Raw genomic sequence first — 14059 nt, 5'->3', positions numbered from 1 at the left:
TTTTATAGTGAAAAACAAAGGCACACTTTTATAGTCAGTAGTTAATCCAGGGAAGGTAGCTAATGAGGTAGTTCAGTGTCATTTCCCCTCACTTACTGGTAGAAAATGAAAGATTATTCAACTAAGCCAACAAGAAAATCATGTATCCCCACCTCTAAGCTATTTCTGGGTCCTTGTGAAGAATTTGTAAACTCCCCGATGCTCTCCCTTAAGGCACATGGAATATTTTCACCAACACAGACAGCAGTGCTGATTCTGATGCTGCAAGCACAGCACAGTTCTCAATTATTTCCCACTGGTGACGCTTTCACCAAAGGCCATGCAACTGTGTTCTGAACCCCTTTCAGGATATCACTGTTTCCTCTTTTATCTTTGCCTAGAAATGCCATGTTCGGGCAAAGAAGGAAAAGGGGAAGGAAGAAGCAGATTGAGTGGGAGAGAGACAGCAGGAAAGAGGGGTGGGAAACTGGATGCTGCAGCTTTCTCACAACCCCTGACAGGGTGTATCGTGGGGGATGCTCATTACTTTACTTAAGAGTACAGTGAGATTCCAGAACATCAGCCACATCTCAAGTCTAACCTGGGCATAAAATTGCATGCTAAAATAAAATACATTTTTCCCCAAATAATTTATTAAAAATTAATATGACATTTGTGTGGAAATTAAGACCAAACTGCAATATGTTTTCCATTTCCAATGTACAAAGAGTTTTGTACCTGAGAATGGCAAATTCTAAATAATAAGTAAAATAAACGTGGAGGCTGGGCGCAGTGGCTCACGCCTGTAATCCCAGCACTTTGGGAGGCCAAGGCGGGTGGATCACGAGGTCAAGAGATCAAGACCATCCTGGTCAACATGATGAAACCCTGTCTCTACTAAAAATATAAAAAAGTTAGCTGGGCATGGTGGCGTGTGCCTGTAATCCCAGCTACTCAGGAGGCTGAGGCAGGAGAATTGCCTGAACCCAGGAGGCAGAGGTTGCGGTGAGCCGAGATCGCGCCATTGCACTCCAGCCTGGGTAACAAGAGCAAAACTCTGTCTCAAAAATAAATAAATAGATAAATAAATAAATGTGGAATTTATTTAAATAGACTGAGCCACAGATTAATCTTAATTAAGTGGTGTTTGGCTGATGGGAGAGAAATGCTCCATTGGAATTGTTGTAAGAACCTTCAAATGTGCTTGACTTGCATGTATTTAAAGATATAATAAGGGCTGGGCGTGGTGGCTCATGCCTGGAATCCCAGTACTTTGGGAGGCTGAGGTGAGTGGATCGCCTGAGATCAGGAGTTAGAGACCAGCCTAGCCAGCATAATGAAACCCCATCTCTACTAAAAATACAAAATTATCTGGGTGTGGTGGCTCATGCCTGTAGTCCCAGCTACTCAGAAGGCTGAGGCAGGAGAATTGCTTGAGCCCAGGAGGCAGAGGTTGCAGTGAGCCAAGATTGCACCATTGAAAACCAGCCTGGGAGACAAAGTGAGAGTCCATCTCAAAAAAAAAAAAAAAAAAGGATATATTAAAAAGGGGCTGGGCATGGCGGCTCATGCCTGCAATCATAGTACTTTAGGAGGCCGAGACAGGCGGATCATCTGAGGTCAGGAGTTCATGACCAGCCTGGCCAACATGGTGAAACCCTGTCTCTACTAAAAATGTAAAAATTACCCAGGCATGGTGGTACATGCCTGTAATCCCAACTACTTGGGAGGCTGAGACAGGAGAATAGCTGGAACCCAGGAGGCGGAGATTGCAGTGAGCCAGGATTGCGCCATTGCACTCCAGCCTGGGCAATACAGTGAGACTCCATCTCAAAAAAAGAAAGAAAGAAAAAAAGAAATAAAAGAATCTTAGTTTAACAGTTTCAGGTTACAGCTCCAGGGATGGGGGTGAGGATGACTGACTATGCATTTGATATGTGTCTTATTAATCATAAAGTTCTTTACCCCACAGCAAAGTACATATAAATGCAAAGCTTGTCTGCATAAAAGGAGTAAACAATATCTCAGCCAATAAGCCGGAGAATCTTATGCTGCACAAATGTGCAGTTTTTGCTGAGTGGTTGGTTTTCTCTTAAACCATGCATTTATTTCCCTCTGAATTAATCACAAGTATTTTTTTTTCTTTTCTTTTTTTTTTGAGATGGAGTTTCGCTCGTTACCCAGGCTGGAGTGCAATGGCGCGATCTCGGCTCACCGCAACCTCTGCCTCCTGGGTTCAGGCAATTCTCCTGCCTCAGCCTCCTGGGAGTAGCTGGGATTACAGGCACGAGCCACCATGCCCCGCTAATTTTTTTATTTCTAGTAGAGACGGGGTTTCACCATGTTGACAAGGATGGTCTCAATCTCTTGACCTCATGATCCACCCACCTTGGCCTCCCAAAGTGCTGGGATTACAGGCGTGAGCCACCACGCCTGGCCAGTATTTTCTTTAACATAAGCTTTTTTGTTTTTTTGAGATGGAGTTTTGCTCTTTTTGCCCAGGCTGGAGTGCAATGGCTCAATCTTGGCTCACCGCAACCACCCCTCTGACCCCTGGGTTCAAGCGATTCTCCTGCCTCAGCCTCCTGAGTAGCTGGGGTTACAGGTATCCACCACCACACCTGGTTAACATAAGCTATTTTAAGTGTAAACTTTATTCCTGAATATCTTCAGATACATTCTGTTAATTCAAGCAAACTCATGCAGACATTAATCCAATTTGAATAACTACATGTGAATGAGGTTACAGTATTATTCAATCCAGAGTGTCACTTCCTTTCACAAAGGATTGGGATTTTATCTTCTGATGCTTTCACTTTTGAAGCACTCCCTTCAAAGGATGTAAACAAATATTAAATAAACGAGCTTTCAAAATGTTCTGTTAGGCTATGATTTGAGGGGGAGATGAGTAGAAATGGCTGTGATAGTTATTTAACTGGAGATCTTAGTGGTAATATGTGAAAGTATAAACTAACTCCAACAAACTCATTTTCCCCTGAAACTTTTGGTGTAAAATTATATATTATTTTGAGACAGCTACTCTGTTGCCCAGGCCAGGCTGGAGGACAATGGCATGATCTCGGCTCACTGCACCCTTGATCTCCTGGGCTCAAGTGATCCTCCCACCTCAGCCCACTCCCAAGTAGCTGGGACTACAGGCACGTGCCACCACTCTTGGCAAATTTTTATATTTTTTGGTGGAGATAGAGTTTCACCATGTTGCCAAGGCTGGTCTCAAACCCCCAGGGCCCAAGCAATCTGCCCACCTTGGCCTCCTGAAGTGCTGGGATTGTAAGTGTGAACCACTGCATCCAGCCTATTATTATTTTAAACAGTTATTCTGCTTTTACTGAAATGCAACAAACATTTATTGAACACCTGCTATATTATTATATAGTCCATTCCTACCAGGCTATCGCAGACATTGATGATCTTATCTCTTCCTTTGTGTATGTATGTGTGTGTGTGTGAAGCTGTTTGTATATTTTTGGTTAGTTTGCTTGTGAAGCAGCTAGGAGAAGTCTCATCCACTTTTTATCGGTTGGTTTTATAAAGCGTCTCAGAAAGTGGACACAGAAATCGCAGATCTGCCGTTACTATTTCTTCTTTGAAGATACTTTGGAGATTCATTTGCTTGAGTGGCATTGCCATGCTCATTCAGTGAAAACTTGTAGGGTATAGAAATGGAACAGAGTTTTAAACAGTTCTGCAGAAACTGTCCTTTGGGCTCCAGACTTCACCATCCTTAGGCATCCAAACCATCACCTAGTTTGCGTTCTTCATGACTGAGTTTCACTTAAAACAAAAATGGTAGGAAGGCCTTCCTATGCTTTGGGTAGGAGACAAATTTGCTTTTGTAGAATTGGTGGCTGAGAAAGGCAGACAGGGCCTGACTGAAGAAGACATATGTCACCACTAGCCACCAAGTTAAGTTGTGGAACCCAAAGGTGACAGCCATGGAAATGTAGATCATCAGCTCTGCTAAGTAGTTAGGGGAAGAAACATATTCAAACCAGTCTCCAAATGGGATCCTGTGGTTACAGTGAATGACCACTCCTGAAAGGGTAAAAGAAGATCTCATAAATATTTAAAGGTTTGAAAAGAAAGTTTCACCACTTCACTCCCAAATCATTTACGGAAACTTTTTTTTTTTGAGACCAGGTCTTGCTCTGTTGCCCAGGCTAGAGTACAGTGGTGCAATCATGGCTCACTGTAGTCTCAACCTTCCAGGCCCAGGCAATCCTCCCATCTCAAACTCCCCAATAGCTGGAACCATAGATGCACACCGCCATGCCTGGCTAATTTTTTGGAGTTTTTATAGAGACAGGGCCTGCTTCTGTTGCCCAGGTTGGTCTCAAACTCCTGGGGTCAAGTGATCCTCCCACCTCGGCCTCCCAAAGTGCTGGGTTTACCAGTGTGAGCCACCCCCCAAGCCCAGAAACTCTTATTTAGAGAGGAGTATCACACACATGTGTAAACCATCATCCTGTCATACTTTTTTTTTTTGAGATGAAATATCACTCTTGTTGCCCAGGCTGGAGTGCAATGATGTGATCTTGGCTCATTGCAACCTCTGCCTCCCAGGTTCAAGCTATTCTTCTTCCTCAGCCTTCCAAGTAGTTGGGGTTACAGGTATGCACCACCATGCCTGGCTAATTTTTGTAGAGACAAGGTTTCAACATGTTGGTCAGGCTGGTCTCGAACACCTGACTTCAGGTGATCCGCCCACCTCAGCCTCCCAAAGTGCTGGGATTACAGGTGTGAGCCACTGTGCTTGGCCTGTCCTGTCACACTTCTACTGTCAGTCTATTACAACATTGAAAAGTCATACAGTTGGGTTAAATTGTCAACTGTCAATACGCACAAGAGGAAAGCCAGTTACTCCAGCAATCCTCCAAGCTAGTAATTAAGAGCTCAGACTTGAGTCAGACTGTACAAGTTCAAATCTTGGCTCTCCCACTTACTAGCTATGTAACTTTAGATAAGTTGCTTAACCTCTTTGTTCCTTAGTTTTCTCATCTGTAAAATGAAGACTGGACTGTACTCATCTCATGTGGGCATGTGAAGCTATACGTAAAACACTCAGAACAGGGCCTGGCACAAAATAAGTACTTGATAAATATTAAATAAAACTATTTAATTTTTTGGCAGGGTGCAGTGGCTCATGCTTGTAATCTAGCACTTCGGGAGGCTGAGGTGGATGGATCACCTGAAGTTGGGAGTTTGAGACCAGCCTGGCCATCATGGTGAAACCCTGTCTCTACTAAAAATATAAAATTAGCCCAGTGTGGTCGTACATACCTGTAATCTCAGCTACTCAGGAGGCTGAGGCACAAGAATCATTTGAACCCAGGAGACGGAGGTTGCAGTGAGCCGAGATGGTGCCACTGCACTCCAGCCTGGTGACAGAGCGAGACTCTGTCTCAATATAAATAAATAAATAAAACAAAACTATTCAATTTTTGAGTTTTTTTTGAGACAACCTCTAGCTCTGTCACCCAAGCTGGAGTGCAGTGGTGCGATCTTGGCTCTTTGCAACCTCTGCCTCCCAGGTTCAAGTGATTCTTGTGCCTCAGCCTACCAAGTAGCTGGGATTACAGGTGTGCGCTGCCACATCCGGATAATTTTTGTATTTTTATTAGAGACAGGGTTTCACCATGTTGGCCAGGCTGGTTTTGAACTCCTGACCTCGAGTGATCCGCCTACCTTGGCCTCCCAAAGTGTGATTAATTGGGATTATAGGCGTGAGTCACTGTGCCTGGCCTATTCCTTTTTAATATTTCAAAAAAAAATAATGGAAACTGTACCTTTGATAAGTCAACACAAGCTAACTTACAGGTCAAGTTTTTATGCCGTGGCTGGCACTAACTCCGTGGTGACACTAGTTCTCACATGCTAATCGACACAAAATGTAGAACCACAGGATGTCAGGGCGACATGGGTCCAGAGAGATCTTTCAGTGTAAGGCTCTCATTTTCACAGATGGGAGGATTGAGGCCCAGAGAAGTGTCTTGCCAAAAATAAATATTTGATAAAGTCAACTAACTAGGACAGGAAGGCAAAGCATGCAGGACCATGGAGAACTAACTTCTGAGGGTTAAAATCCGTATGTGGAGGCTCTAAAAGAGGTCTCACCTGCTTTATTTTTTCTGAGATTGCTGAGAATAACGTGACACTTATACTGATGGGCAGATGACCAGATGAACATCATCATCCCGAGAATATGGAACCACCGCGTTTGCATCAGGAGATTTTTCCCTGTCACATAGGCTACAGGAATAAGAATTGTTAGCCAACACCAAACAACTTCACAGGCTCAGGGAATTAAACAAATCATTTAGTCAGCAGAAATGCAATTATCCACTTATTCTGTTCCTCAATATCCTAATATAATTTCGCAACTACAAAGCGGGGACCTGTTTCTCAATATCCTGATGTAATTTCCTGATGTAATTTCCCAATACAAAGGGGAGCGCCCCGTCTCTCTGGACAAAGGAGATGTGTTCCCCAGCTACTGGCAGCTTCAGTCTCCCTGGCAGAGAAGTCCATACAGATACATTCTCCTGCTGCTTCTTTAAATGCTTCAGGCACAAAGTTCAGCTCCCCTACTGTGATCTACTCTTGCATGGTAAGACTGCTTTGTGGTTCCCTTGCTAAGTCCACTTTTAAGTCTTCTTTCTTATGTTTGACAGTGAGGAAAACATTTTCTAAGGAAGTCTCTCTCTGAGCTACCATCCTGCCAGGGAGAGCCTGAAAGGGGAATGCTGACTTGACTAGCTCTGGCCAGTGAAGGAAATTACCAGTGGAAAGGCTACGAGGGAGCTTTCTCAAAAGAGGGGGACAGTCAACTGCAAGATGAACAACTTGATGCTGTCCCAGTCCGGATGAGAGAGAACATGGTTGAGAAACTGAGTTTCGGGAGTAGAAACACTCAGAAGTGACCGGGCGCGGTGGCTCAAGCCTGTAGTCCCAGCACTTTGGGAGGCCGAGGCGGGTGGATCATGAGGTCAAGAGATCGAGACCATCCTGGTCAACATGGTGAAACCCCGTCTCCACTAAAAAATACAAAAAAAATTAGCTGGGCATGGTGGTGCGTGCCTGTAATCCCAGCTACTCAGGAGACTGAGGCAGGAAAATTGCCTGAACCCAGGAGGCGGAGGTTGCGGTGAGCCGAGATCGTGCCATTGCACTCCAGCCTGGGTAACAAGAGCGAAACTCCGTCTCAAAAAACCTGGCAGAGGTTGCGGTGAGCCGAGATCGTGCCATTGCACTCCAGCCTGGGTAACAAGAGCGAAACTCCGTCTCAAAAAAAAGAAAAAAAAGAAACACTCAGAAGTATCATCTTCCACTTTCTTCTCTGGCTGCTGCTGGGAAGAAGGGAAGAATGCAGACCTTCGAGGTCCCGAGGAGAAAACCCCTGGCTTCAGAAAGGCAAACAGGGACTTCCCTCTGAGCAGCAGGAAGCTGCCGCTAGCCTCGTCCGAGGCTTGACGGAAGAAACAAATGTGTCCACTGACAATGGGCATGAGCCTGAGGCTCTGGAGCAAAGGAGGAATCCTAAAAAGCTGATTCAAGTAAGAGAACCAAGGATCATACGATTCCACATGGCCACCTAGAAGCAGGAATCAGTTAATGATAGCTAAGGACTGATAAATATCTACCAGTATACCTGTGTCAATTACTTTTAAAAACTTGTTCTAGGCTGGGTGCAGTGGCTCACACCTGCAATCTCAGCACTTTGGGAGGCTGAGGCGGGCAGATCACGAATTCAAGAGTTCGAGATGAGTCTGGCCAACATAGTGAAACCTGTCTCTACTAAAAATACAAAAAATTAGCCGAGTGTGGTGGTGTGCATCTGTAATCCCAGCTACTTGGAAGGCTTAGGCAGGAGAATCGCGTGAACCCAGGAGGCGGAGGTTGCTGTGAGCTGAGATTGCACCATTGAACTCTAGCCTGGGTGACAGTGTGAGACTCCATCTCAAAGAAAGAAAAAAAAAGCTTGTTCTATATAATCAATCTACTATAGTCTTTTAGTGTTTACAAGTTTAACTAATAGGTTATATTTTTATAAGTTCAAAACAGGCTGGGTACAGTGGCTCACACCTGTAATCCCAGCACTTTGGGGGGCCCAGGCAGGAGGATTGCTTGAGGCCAGAGGTTTCAGACCAGCCTGCCAACATAGTGAGAACCTGTCTCTATAAAAATAAAGTAAGCAAAATATAAAAGAAAATACAGTTTTAAATCTGACAGGATGAAAAGTTAGAGTGTCTGGAAGTTCAAGTTACTAACAAGTCCCTTACTCCAAATGCAGAGAATTGACCCATGGGAAAAAGGATTTGTTAAGAGTAACGCCAGAATTATAAAGCAGGAAAAGGGAGGCAGGTGGAAGGCTCACATTTCCTGAATTTCTGCTCTGCACAGTATTTCATTATTTGTTTATTCATTAGTTACTTAAGGAGTGCCTACTATGCCTGGCGCTGCTGTAGGCACAGAGGGTAAAGCAGGGAATAAGTCAGGCAAGATCCGAGTCCGTATGGAGCTTATATCCTAGTTTACAGATAGTCTTCTTTTCATTTTAACAAGAACCCTGTGAAATCAATATGTGTCAGTAATTACTAATGAAGGCCTCTAAGGCTCTGAGAAGCTCAATGAACCAGACCCAGGCCCATCAGACTCCAGAGCCTGTGTTATTTCTATCACGCCCTTTAGTTGGCAGATGGCCCCATGTGTTTTCTCTCGATGAATTACTGAAACCGACTTGCCCATATTGTCCCAAATGATCCCAGATGACCCCTTGAAGGACAAGGAGGTGAAACGGAAAACAGCTTCAGAAAGGAGTGCTTAGGAAGCTGTTTTTGTGGGTTATTCTTCCTCGACTGTCTATGCAGGAGGGAAGGCAGAAGTTGAGATGCAGCCAGTAGAGGAGACTCCAGGAGAGGCAGGTATTGCCAACAGACACAAACGTGCTGAAAGCTGGGGGCTGCCAAGTGCCCTGCAAAGTTCCTTTAGGAGGAGAACCAGCATTGCCCACCAGGAATGACAGGCTCTCTCATGGTCCTGGCTGGCAGGAATGCCACCACAGACATGCCGGGGAGTATGCTCAGAGGAATCAGACGGAGAGATGCTAGCTAAGTGGCTGGAGCCAGTCAATAATTCATGAATTGAGAAAGATCGTCAATAAATCCTTTAAAATCACTGTCTTGTCAGAGGTCTTAGGTCGAGCTACAGCAACAGAGAGCTGACTTTCACGGGGCACTCATGCCAAAATCTAACCTGAGGAGGAAGCTCACTCACAGAGTGTTGGAAATCGCTAGGCCACAGCCTGAGTTTAGGACAGAGCAGCTGGAAACACGGAGCCCTGGGTTTAGAGACAGTGGTCGTTACAGACCTATAGAGTCTGGACTGACAGATCCTAGGCTGCAAGGTCGCTAACCTCAGCACTATAAACTCACTTTCATCATCCCAAGTGACTTGAATTCTTCATAGTCATGCATTGTTTTTACAAAAATGGTAGTCATATGTGTTAAAACATCCCTTCTTCCTCCCCAAAATCAAAAATCCTGTTTCATTTCCTCCTCATCAACAAGGTCATGGTTTGGCTTCCCTCTTCCTGGCTCGTGAGAGCTTGGAGACTGCAACACAATTTTCACTGACCGCAGTGCTCTTTGTCCCCCGCACCCGCAACACCACAGCATCACTTGAAGAAAAGCTCTGTTGTGATGGAACAATCACGAGAACTAAGTGGTAACAAAATGGGTCCCCACCCGCTCTGCAAATCCCAACTCTATGAGAGCACTCTTCTCTTCCCTCCTTTTTGTTTTTTTTATTTTTTTGAGGTGGAGTTTCACTCTGTTGCCCAGGCTGGAGTGCAGTGGCCCAGTCTCTGCTCACTGCAACCTCCGCCTCCTGGGTTCAAGTGATTCTCCTGCCTCAGCCTCCTAAGTAGCTGGGATTACAGGCACCTGCCACCACACCCAGCTGATTTTTTTTTTTTTTTTTTTTTTTTTTTGTATTTTTAGTAGAGACGGGATTTCACCACGTTAGCCAGGATGGTCTAGATCTTTTGACCTTGTGAGCTGCCTGCCTTGGCCTCCCAAAGTGCTGGCTGGGAGTACAGGCATGAACCACCATGCCCGGCCACCCTTCCCTCATTTTCTATGACAACTTCGCACCACAACTTCCCCTCCCTATTTCACGCACACCCCAGGGCAACTGAGGCTTTGGTGGGGCGACTTCCTCTGCTTTCCTTCCTGCTCAGCTCTTGGCCATACCCCCTCGCTCTCCACATTCTAACCTGACAATGGTTCACCGACTTCAGTCCTTCAGGAAACCCCACACCCCATGTCCTCATCCTTAAACCATGCCTCCTGAACACCTGGCACTTTGCTATTTTTACTGAAGATGTGACTGCTGATGGGTTTTAGCGGTTATGGTGAATACCCCCTTGAACATGTTGGCTTAAAAGAAATTTTTTTTGAGACAACGTCTTGCTCTGTCACCCAGGCTAGTGTGCAGTGGTGCGATCTCAGCTCACTGCAGCCTCCATCTCCCAGGTTCAAATGATCCTCCTGCCTCAGCCTCCATAGTAGCTGGGATTACAGGCATGTGCCACCACACCCAGCTAATTTTTGTATTTTTAGTAGAGACAGGGTTTCATCATGTTGGCCAGGCTGGTCTCAAACTCCTGGCTTCAAGTGATCCACCTGCCTCAGCCTCCCAAAGTGGTGGGATTACAGGCTTGAGCCACCATGCCTGGTCTTTTAAAACTGATTGGAAGTAGGCCGGGCGCGGTGGCTCAAGCCTGTAATCCCAGCACTTTGGGAGGCCGTGGTGGGTGGATCACGAGGTCAAGAGATCGAGACCATCCTGGTCAACATGGCGAAACCCCCGTCTCTACTAAAAATACAAAAAAATTAGCTGGGCATGGTGGCGCGTGCCTGTAATCCCAGCTACTCAGGAGGCTGAGGCAGGAGAATTGCCTGAACCCAGGAGGCAGAGGTTGCAGTGAGCCGAGATCGCGCCATTGCACTCCAGCCTGGGTAACAAGAGCGAAACTCCGTCTCAAAAAAACAAACAAACAAACTGATTGGAGTCTCATCTCCTCAATTGCAAAATGCACTGGGCCTGTCTCTTACTTTTGCATGGCTCATAGTGCTTAGCAGAGCACAAGCCCCGAGGGCACCTCGTACACCCTAGGGCGGGGAGTCCTGGCAGGGCCGGGCCCACTCACCATTCCTGCCATCCATTGGCACTTGGCTCAGCACAGTTAGGCCAACAAGGACATAGTAGACAAGTCCAAAACAGTACTGCACGATGTGAATCATGACACTGGAGAAGACACTGACGTAGAGGCACTCGAAGAGTCTTCGTACGCTGTGCAGCCACAGAAATCCTAGCACTAAGAATGCAGACAGCGCCAGCTCCCCTCCTACAATTCAGAAGGTGACAGGCTCAGCATATCTCTTCTGGGATTAATCCAAAGTTTTGTTTTTCCCAACTATTAAAGCAGGGTATTAAATCCCATCTAACATCTTCCTTTTTGGTAGCAAGGAGGAAATGGGCCAAATGAAGTCAAGGAATTTGACTTCACTCAAATTACACAGTTACACAGTAAGCTAATGACAGCGCTGGACCAAATGCCCATCCCTAGACTCTGCTTCACTGTGTGAGAGCCTTCAAGGCTTCAGGGACATCACAGTCAAGAGGTTTGTGGAACAGCTGGGCACGGTGGCTCATGGCTGTAATTCCAGCACTTTGGGAGGCTGAGGCGGGCAGATCATGAGGTCAGGAGTGCGAGACCAGCCTGACAACATGGTGAAACCCCGTCTCTACTAAAAATACAAAAATTAGCTGGGTGTGGTGGCACGTACCTGTAATCCCACCTACTCAGGAGGCTGCAGCAGGAGAATTGCTTGAACCCGGGAGGCAGAGGTTGCAGTGAGCTGAGATCAGGCCACTGCACTCCAGCCTGGGCAACAGAGTGAGACTCTGTCTCAAAAAAAAAAAAAAGGAGAGATCTGTGAAGAGGTCTAGGGGTCTCTCGCCCCTGACAGCCAGATGCAAACTGTCAGAGTTCCTGGAGGCCTCTGAGTAGCTTCAGCTGTGGGATCCCCAGCATCTCAGCCACCACAGAGACAGAGAGGGAGACAGGAATAGAAAGAGAGTTATGCATTTGTTTCCATATTCAAAAAAGAAATTGGGCTGGGCATGGTGGTTTATGCCTGTAATCCCAGCGCTTTGAGAGACCAAGGTGGGTGGATTACCTGAGGTCAGGACTTTGAGACCAGCCTGACCATGGAGAAACCCCATCTTTACTCAAAATATAAAATTAGCTGGGCGTGGTGGCACATGCCTGTAATCCCAGCTACGTTGGAGGCTGAGGCAGGAGAATTGCTTGAACCCAGGAGGCAGCGGTTGTGGTGAGCCGGGATCAAACCATTGCACTATAGCCTCGGGGACAAGAGTGAAACCTCTTGAAATTATACTAAGAAATTATACTTTGCCGGGCGCGGTGGCTCAAGCCTGTAATCCCAGCACTTTGGGAGGCCGAGGCGGGTGGATCACGAGGTCGAGAGATCGAGACCATCCTGGTCAACATGGTGAAACCCCGTCTCTACTAAAAATACAAAAAATTAGCTGGGCATGGTGGCACGTGCCTATAATCCCAGCTACTCAGGAGGCTGAGGCAGGAGAATTGCCTGAACCCAGGAGGCGGAGGTTGCGGTGAGCCGAGATCGCGCCATTGCACTCCAGCCTGGGTAACAAGAGCGAAACTCCGTCTCAAAAAAAAAAAAAAAAAAAAGAAATTATACTTTTAGAGGGATGTTGAGCCCAAGATCTACTTCCCCATCTGCCTTGCATGCCCCACCCCCCCAAAAAAAAATCTGAAGAAAAGCTGGTTTTAAAAAAACACACCTAGTTTTTCTTTTTTCTTTTTTGATTAATTATATATGTCAACTTCTTTTATTTTTGAGACAGAGTCTTGCTGTCACCCAGGCGGGATTGCAGTGGCACAGCCAGGCCTTGAGCTCCTGAGCTCAAGTGATCCTCCTGTCTCAGCCTCCTGAGTATTAAAAATGCATGCTTTGAATGAAGAGACCCCCCAAACAGGCTTTGTGTGAGCAACATGGCTGTTTATTCACCTGGGTGCAGGTGGGCTAAGGCCGAAAAGGTCGTTAGCAAAGGGCAATGGGATAGGAGTTGGTTTTATAGGTTTGGGGTGGGCAGTGGAAAATTACAGAGTAAGATCAGTTACAGTGTTGGAGCAAGGAATATATATTACCAGAAGTTCAGTTACAGTGGCGGGTGGGATAAGAGTAGTTAAGATGGCAGGATGGGGTGAGGGGAAGCTTATGTCCAGGGGAAGCTCTGCTGTGCAATCAGGAATAATGGTGAATAATGGTGAACAGAGGTGGGGGTGGTGGTGGTGGGGGGGCGCGGTGATCAGCAGAGGCAGGCAGGACTTGAGACTTTCTGGGTCCAGAAAGTCTTGAGACTTTCTGAGACTCATGTGCCACCATACCTGATTACTTTTTTAAAAAGTTTTTTTTGTAGAGACAGGGTTTCCCTACGTTGCTCAAGCTGGTCTTGAACTCCTGGCCTCAAGCCATCCTCCAGTCTCAGCTTCTCAAAGTACTGGGATTATAGGTGTGAGCTACCATGCCCAGTCACTTTTAAAAAATGAGTCTCACATACACACAAACACCCACACATGCATGCAAAGCATAAAGATACAACTTAATTAACTTTTACAAATTAAGCCAACCAATCCCACCCATATAACAGCACCCAGATCCAGAAACAGAACACTTTAGGGAACTGAGGTTGGAGGATCGCTTGAGACCAGGAGTTTGAGACCAGCATGGGCAACACAGCAAGTCCCCATCTCTAAAAACATTTAAAAAAAATTAGCTGGGCATAGTGGCATGCACCTGTAATTCCAACTACTCAAGAGGTGGAGGAGGGAAGATCTGTTAAGCCCAGGAGTTAAAGACTGCAGTGAGCTATGATCATATCACGGCACTCCAGCCTGGAAAACAGAGCGAGACCCTCTCTCTTTAAAAAAAAGGTGGGTGGGGGG

At 46.1% G+C, this 14059-nt stretch overlaps 1 protein-coding gene across 2 annotated transcripts in view; it reads right to left on the bottom strand.

Moving 5' to 3' along the window:
* Positions 1-2967: 2967 nt before the first annotated feature.
* The window catches only part of SRD5A3 (steroid 5 alpha-reductase 3), a 26232-nt gene continuing 15140 nt past the window's right edge, over positions 2968-14059 (bottom strand). Inside the window, exons 3-5 of one of the 2 annotated variants that reach the window (XM_003933615.3) lie at positions 11210-11407; positions 6115-6249; positions 2968-4035 (exon numbers count right to left, since the gene is read on the bottom strand). In XM_003933615.3, coding sequence (XP_003933664.1) covers positions 3776-4035; positions 6115-6249; positions 11210-11407 — 593 coding nt within the window. In that variant the 3' untranslated portion in view covers positions 2968-3775. The remainder of the gene's footprint in view (positions 4036-6114; positions 6250-11209; positions 11408-14059) is intronic. The other variant, XM_010344150.2, reaches the window with a different exon arrangement.

This window comes from Saimiri boliviensis, chromosome 3, assembly GCF_048565385.1.
Source record: "Saimiri boliviensis isolate mSaiBol1 chromosome 3, mSaiBol1.pri, whole genome shotgun sequence".
In the NCBI taxonomy this organism is placed as follows: Eukaryota; Metazoa; Chordata; class Mammalia; order Primates; family Cebidae; genus Saimiri; species Saimiri boliviensis.
This window is presented reverse-complemented; position numbering and strand designations above follow the sequence as displayed.